Genomic DNA, 7,995 nt, shown 5'->3' with positions numbered 1-7,995 from the left:
GTATATATTTAACAAAAGTATACCTGTTTACACCTGGCTGACATTAGGTTGCGGCCAAGTGAGAGATGGCACCTTGAATTTTTTCGGTATCTCACATTTCTTTCTAATGAAATATATCTTTTAACAATTACAAGTGAACGTGATAGTTCAATAAATAAATAATTGATTACATTTTAATTGGAATTAATTGCGGCCAAATTTGGATGGGCACCTTTGCGGATCTGCATTGGTTTAGTTATTAATATTGATAAAAATTATATTTTATTAATCAAACATATGAACGTATAAATCACGCGGCCGGATCTTAGACCATATCGTGTTAATAAATTAAGTTTCAAATTAATTATTCACCTATTTTTGGCATGTTACAAATGCAGTCTACTTCAGTTTAAAAAATAGTTTTTAACAGTTATAGCTTATAGCACCGTTTTGTGTTCTGATAATCCAGAACTTATCGCTTACCGGACCATTATGCCGAGGGCTTTTCTATGTTTTTTTTTTAAATTTTCCATATAAAAAACTAACAGAACTATTGACAAACTTACCAACATCATTCTGAAAAGCCGGATGTTCTGGCAGTGACCTATGCAAATCCCTCTCAATCTCATCATTGGCCTGGTTCTTGGAAGACAGTGCTTCCTTCACCAGCCTCTCGTACAACCCTTTGTTCTGGACCTTCTGCAGGATGGAACCGGAGAACACACTCCACAGTTCACCTCGCAAAGACTCTGGAATCCCTTTTACTACAAGTTCGCTACCTTCTGTGGTACGATACATGCTTACCCCCCGGCCTACTTCTGCCATGTGGTCCTCCCATTGCTTTTCCTGCGAAAATAAACACCTTATTAGACTCGTGTGCGTAATTTTATTGCTTTAAACATTTTGGGGATTAGCATTGTATGTGACAGCATATTTTCTTCTTTATTTCATCGCTTAATTTTATGAATCCACAGCTGTACAAAGTTCAACACGAAATTTAGTGCCAAAACAATAAAAAATTTCTGCTAATATAGAAGATTTGATGGACACCAAAATTTTTAAAATAAGAATTTTTCTGTGACAGAATTTATTTTGCTATTTTTTTAATAAAGCAAAAAAATCAAGACAGTACATAGTTTCACAGTATTACCCCCACCTTTTTCTGTTGTATCTGCTTTATGGAAGACGTCTGGTGAGTCTTGAACAGCGTCATGAGGGGGGGTTGGGGTGTCCACTCCCCCTCCTCCCGCCCTGCCACCGCCTTCACCCCTTTTTCCCTGCACATATCACTGTCAATCGACACTTTTAAATGGGATATAAGTTGCTTACTAGAGCTATTCCCAACGCTGTTAGTGGTGATTGTGATGAGTTAGGTCCCTCGTGATGATCCAAGTTAAATGTATCTTCAATTGAACGAGATTGCCGGTAGCTATAACTTACAACGCAACACTGTTAACTGTTAAGTTGTTTTAATTTAAACAACTGGTTATAACTTACTGTTTAATGATTATATTATCAACAAAACTGGTATGCTTTGCGATCGAACTAATAATATAAACGTCAATAACTTTTATAAGTGAATGACATATCAAACGTTATTTGAAAAATACGTTTTACTTTTTGTATTTTAATAACTTTTTATTCATATAACTCTTAAATACTTTAAATACAAACATTATTTCTTAACTAAGATTTTTTGTATGAATTATCACCTATGACGTCACAAAATGGTGTTAAAACGATAGGATCGATACGACCGTTCTAAGTTGTTAAAATCGAATTCAAACTAATAAAGCAAAAAAAACTAAATATAAATTTCATAAATTATATACTAAGCTATGTATATTCTGAAATTGACAACATTACACAATATTAAGTTACTTGTTTTTTATATTAATCAAACTAGAACAATAAGAACTGTACCTATTTTTGCCTTTGTCAAAATTTTAAAAAATGTAGAAAGCGTAAAATTCATACGGCCAGGAATACAGCTTTTCCTGAGCAAGTAAATATTTAAAGAAATAATACTGTAATTACTGTAAATGTCACAATAATATACTTAAGAACCTTTTTTTATATCTGGTCCAAATTTAACATAAGAATATCTTAGTTCTACTTATATATGACGTCATTCACATAATTTTTCGTTTTAATTTATTTTCTAATAAAATATGCAACAAAAAAAAATTCACAATAGCAAAATAAGAAATGTTGTTATCATGGGTTTATAAAAAATTAAATGTTTTCAATTGGATTATTAAATTGCAAATCAGTATATGAGTGAAATTTCGTTAATTACAAGTACATACTTGGGTAACTTAGCTAGCAGCTCCGATATCTTGTGAACAAGGAAGTCTCGATCCGCAATGTTGCCGAACAGGAAGCTGGTGTGGTATGACGTGGTGATGAGAATGCTCCCAGACTCCCCAGAGCCTCCAATCCCACCAGAATCTGCCTTCTCAACTTGGTACACATTCCGGAGTGGTATTGTCACACGGACTAAGTTTGATACCTGTGAATGATGAATATTATAATAATATAACTTAACAACTACTAATATGATAAGAAATTATTAACAGCACTAATTATAATATCTATTCTAGTTAATACAAATTAATTATTTTTTACATGGAGATAAATTATAACTTATTATATTAGATTTTTTTTTCTAGAACCATAGTAGCTGTTTATCAAATAGATACATTTCAGGATGATAAAAATTATTTTTTAAAAATATTTTCATCACTATCAATATTTTTTCTTTAGTTATTTATTTTCGAACATACATACCCGACTATCGAAGCAAATGAAATTCTGTGACAAGTACAATCGTCCATAGTTATGACGTTTATTATAAGGAGTCCACAAAGTACACTCTTCGGTACCATCCAACTTCTCCGTTTGAGGCAACCGGAATCGTAACGTGTACAAATTTGATTGCTTCCTTGCATCCAAATCTCGTTTTAAAAAGGAAGCTTTCTTTGGTACGTTTTTACTGAGTTTTGTTAATAATTCCTTGTCTATATTAAAACTGCCAGACTTGTCATCTATCAACCTAAAATAGTATGTAGGTATTATCCTATATCCTTCTTACTAATATTATAAATGCGAAAGTTTGTAAGGATGTGTGTGTGTCTCTAACTCATTCACGCAAAAAGTACTGAACCGATTGCAATGAAATTTGGTACGTAGACAGCTGGACAATTGGAATAACATATAAGAAGTTTTTATCCCAATATTCCTACAGAATACGGACTTACGCGGATGAAACCGCGGGCGCAGCTAGTTTTTCATATTTAATGGATACAATGTTGCTTATCACTTGTATATTTTATTAGACTAATTGTCATGTTCGGTTCGTGATGAGTGTTAGTGATATAAATAACAGAAATAGACTGTAATCATAGAGAACAATGTTGTAGTAATAGAACTGGATATTATAAAATTTATTCAATAGAATATTATAAATTGTAAAACACTATTTCCAACTCCATTGGTGTTATAGCTTATTGTTTACTGTAAATATTTCTATTATTTTTAAGCTCTTTTCCTATGTGAACCACACTTCGTCTAATTATACATAACATTGGCATTATGGGTACTAACTTGTCTCCTAACGTTTAAAATAAAGACAGCTGTTATTAAAAAGTACTTACTGTTTCATTGCTATGTTAGCCAACTGTTGCATCAAAGCGAATGTCTCGTTTTTCTTCAAGAACATAGTAAAATGATGCTCCCCGTCTCTTGTGACAACTTTAATAGAGTCGGGAAAGAGAAGGCTGTTGGTTTTCGCGAGTTCCGTGACATCCGCCCATCTTATTTTCAAGGTTGTATTCCGGCCAAATATGTACGAATAGAAGCACATGTAATGCACTGACAGATACATCCATCCCTGTCTTGGCATCTTTCCTTTCCAGTAGCTGAATGAATTCAAAAATATTTTTTATAAAAACAATAACTTTTCAATAAGTCCATGTTAAGGCGAGAAAGCCAAACATCCTTATAATATATACTACATTACTTATGACAAGGATGCAACAATGTGCATCATTGAAGATCTAAGAAATCAAAAATCTATTAAAATCAACCAAAGTTTGAAAGTGTCCATAGTTTTCACAAAAATCAAGACAATTCTAGGGTTTAAAAAAGGTATATCCCATGAATGAATAGAATGTTTACACACATAAAAAAAAAATTAAATATGTTTGTCAGCTATTAATTATCTTCATCATCATGCCGAATATGACGCCAATGAAGGGACAATGGCTGCCTATGATAGCTCAGTCTACACCCATCATAAATAAAGTATTACCAAGTCAATATAAATTCTATGGAGCATTGCTGCTGAAATGAGCTTTTCTACAATCAACATTCAACATATAATAAACTCTACGAGCAGAACTTGAACAATAAATTGTAATTAAATAAAATCATAAAATATACAATAATAATAAAAGGAAAGTGTTGAAATTTAATGACTGTCAAGTCATGACATGAATATAAACAATAATTGCTTATGAATCAGAAAGCTGATTCATTGCCTATTGGTTTGGTATACAAATTATATAAACAATGGCCATCTAGTATTACAGCATTATATTGACAGATTAGTATAAAATACAGGGTTAAATTTTTTGTTTCATAGTTTTCAAATCCTTTATGAGAGATATTTTCAAAGAATTTACAAAAACAAAACTAAAAGTGTAGACAAAATTCTATTGCTTAGGCGGGATCATGGGTGGCCGATACGTCAGAATCTCAACCCAATTAAAAATTTCTTCAATATTGTATCTACACAAAACCATTAAAATTTTGGTAAAGTACAACAAATTATTACTATGACATGTCCCTTCATTTGCCCATGAGAGACTTAATTGTAAGTTTGACAGATTACAAATGGCAATACTTAAATAATGTCTATTTTTATATACATAGTATACTGCTTACATATGTGTGCAAGTAGCATTATAAAAGTACTTTTAAATATTTAAAAATACAATGGAAAAATTTTATCATGAGGCGGAGTAGTAATTTCATCAATAATGAATTGTGTAAGTGTAAGAATAAGGTCTTAAAATATTTTAAATTAATATCAAGTTACCTGCAGGAGTAGTAGCATACAAGTTTTTCATCTTTGGGCATTCCAAATCTTTGGTGAAAGTCATAATCCACATTTTTATAATTAATTGTGTCTTCATCTAAAAACAAGTCATAATTGAATTTCATTTTTAATCATAGTAATAATAGAAAATCCCATGTCACAATTTTAGTTACCAAACTCCTCCGAAATGGCTGGACCGATTCTTATGAAATTTTGTGTGCATACTGGGTATGTCTCAGAATCGACAACATATATTTTTCATACCCCTAAATGATAAGAGTAAGGCAGAGCAGTGTTTGCTGGGTCAGTTATTATTGTTATAAAAGTGATATTAATACCTTCAGTAAAATTGTCTTGTTCAGTAGCAATTATAGAATTTATTTTACAACAAACAAATTCTGTAACTTCCTCTTCAGTATCAAATGAGTGTAGGGTAGGACAAACATTCTCAAATAACCATTGCCAGTCTTGTTTTATTTCTTGTTCCGTTAATGCTGTTGCTATCACTGGAAATTTTTTTAAATATCTGCTTTACAATATAGTACTAGTAAGAATAATAACAAATTTATCAAATAAAATACACATGAATAAACAGGGATCATAACAAATATCAAGATAACAGTGTCTTATTTTTAAAATTAATCAACTGTGTTACTAAAATTTTATGCAATTTTATTTCTTTACCGTAATAAATTTCAGAATTTGGTGTCTGGTGTAATATTCTGTATGGCGCTGGTTTTGTATCTCGCACACTATCTAAAGTACCCACTAAAAGCGAAGATAGACCTTTAGATTTTCCATGGCCTTTCCTCCTTTGCAGCACAAAATATAATGATGTCTCGTCACAATCCCTATGAGAAAAAATATGGTTTGTAATGTACGTCTAACATCTCAACAACACAAAGTATACACAATAAAACGCAAAAGGTATAATTTGAATGAGAAGTTAATTACCACAGTGCACTCTTTATAAAAACCTCTTGAGGTTTAACCCACATGTTCACAATCTCACTATGACAGGAATATTCTAATTATTCTTTAGATATAGAATCTAACCATCTTCAATCATCACAAGTACGTAACATTATTTAAAAGCAGTAAACTGTAAAGCAATATAAACATACAGTGAAAGCAAAGATGTAAGAACCGAGCAAAGACAATTTTTTCATTCCCTGTTGACAGTGTGACATTGACACTATTGACAGATTCAATAAATCTGTATTGCCTTTGATAACAATTTTAGTACTATGTAATTACCCCTCTTCAGAATCGACAGTGTTGGCTCATCAAACGATCATAAATTATTGCGAGCATTATCCATCAGCAATTATTATTATACATATTGCAGTATGCTATTTTTGCAGGACTGAGCCATTATTTTAATTTATTCGATAAATGAATTAGTATAAAAATATAGACCCCTAATAAGGTCATACTGATATCGATTTACGGCAAAAATCGACGATCTATTGTTGGGCCAACGCCGTTGACTATGAAGAGGGCCCATTATCGTATCCTACTTCCTACAAATTTTATAAATGCGAAAGTTTATAAGGATGTGTGTGTGTTTGTTGCTCTTTCACGCAAAAACGACTGAACCGATTGCAATGAAATTTGGTACGTAGATAGCTGGACAACTGGAATAACATATAGGCAATTTTTTATCCCGATATTCCTACGGGATACGGACTTACGCGGGTGAAACCACGGGGCGCAGCTAGTACACTATATATGCCAATCACTGGCCATTGTGAAACCTACGCCTTCACACACAGATCCAACTATTTTGCTATATGTCGGATAGTAAATAAAAAACCATGTAAAAGACAAAAGTTTTAATAACCTACTTTGTTAACGGGGCACATTCAAACCTAACACTGTACCTATGAATATAATTCTCGCGTAACTCTGGGTCTCATTTGAAGTCAATATGTATATTATAATTCCATTAATGCAAGCTTTTTACCGAAGCAAATTTTATGTTTAATAAAATAAAAAATAGAAAAAGAATAAGGTTCGTTAAATTTCGTCATTTCGATGGGAACATTAATTTTTAGGACTTTTTGTGGTTGGACATGTTGTTAGTCTAAAAATTGTATTTTAATAACAGTCAGGTGTTTTTATAATGGTATATATTAAGGATATTATGTTGTTTTAATGGTGCTTTTCCTTTTCAGCATTTCTTCTTTGTGTTTCAGCCCAACTCCTTTTATTTTCTTCAGAATTAACAATATTGTGTATTTTAGAAATTAAATAAAAGGAAATTACAATTGAAGGAGGATAATACATCCAAATAATGTTATATTTAAGGTAGTAAAATATTGGGAATTGAGCTATTTTGGCCGACATTGTATATGGAAATTTCATGTGTCTTCCCGATTTCCTGAAAACAGGAAAGAACTTATATCATAGGAAATAGATAAAACTATATGATTGTTATTAACAAAAACTAAACCGCCTTCAAATTGTCTGACCTAGACTAGGGAATACATGGAGAGCCCTTTCAAATAAGAAAAAATTAATTAACAAGGTAACAAACACAAACAAAATACAGTAGAATTGAAAAAGATGGAGGTGCTTTTTAAGTCGGAAATAAGAGAAATGACAGCTGTTGAAGCTTTTTTAAATGTCATCAAAAAAATGTCCTCTTTCCTGACTCTTTCACTTACACTGGACATTGGCGCAGTCCCTCTGTTGGGTGAAGCCATTAACAGAGTGAAGAAGAAGAAGAAATATATTTTACCCGGGTATTATTCCACTTTCGCGACATGCCTGTTCTACTTTTTCGTAAAATGCCCGTAAAATATGTGGAAACATGTCTGTCTTAACTAAAATCTCTATTTTCCCAATGTTTTATGGTGTGATTTTGACCGTTTGACACGATGTCATACACATAAAAATTAAAAAAAATATGC

General features: G+C 31.9%; 1 protein-coding gene across 2 annotated transcripts in view; it reads right to left on the bottom strand.

Moving 5' to 3' along the window:
- The window catches only part of LOC119835206 (TBC1 domain family member 9), a 14,847-nt gene extending 8,599 nt beyond the window's left edge, over positions 1-6,248 (bottom strand). Inside the window, exons 1-9 of one of the 2 annotated variants that reach the window (XM_038359907.1) lie at positions 6,035-6,248; positions 5,765-5,931; positions 5,419-5,586; positions 5,081-5,177; positions 3,636-3,899; positions 2,770-3,034; positions 2,289-2,491; positions 1,136-1,256; positions 546-825 (exon numbers count right to left, since the gene is read on the bottom strand). In XM_038359907.1, coding sequence (XP_038215835.1) covers positions 546-825; positions 1,136-1,256; positions 2,289-2,491; positions 2,770-3,034; positions 3,636-3,899; positions 5,081-5,177; positions 5,419-5,586; positions 5,765-5,931; positions 6,035-6,078 — 1,609 coding nt within the window. In that variant the 5' untranslated portion in view covers positions 6,079-6,248. Of the gene's footprint in view, positions 1-545; positions 826-1,135; positions 1,269-2,288; positions 2,492-2,769; positions 3,035-3,635; positions 3,900-5,080; positions 5,178-5,418; positions 5,587-5,764; positions 5,932-6,034 lie in introns of both variants that reach the window. The other variant, XM_038359906.1, reaches the window with a different exon arrangement.
- Between the last annotated feature and the right edge of the window lie 1,747 nt (positions 6,249-7,995).

Source organism: Zerene cesonia, chromosome 20 (assembly GCF_012273895.1).
Source record: "Zerene cesonia ecotype Mississippi chromosome 20, Zerene_cesonia_1.1, whole genome shotgun sequence".
In the NCBI taxonomy this organism is placed as follows: Eukaryota; Metazoa; Arthropoda; class Insecta; order Lepidoptera; family Pieridae; genus Zerene; species Zerene cesonia.
This window is presented reverse-complemented; position numbering and strand designations above follow the sequence as displayed.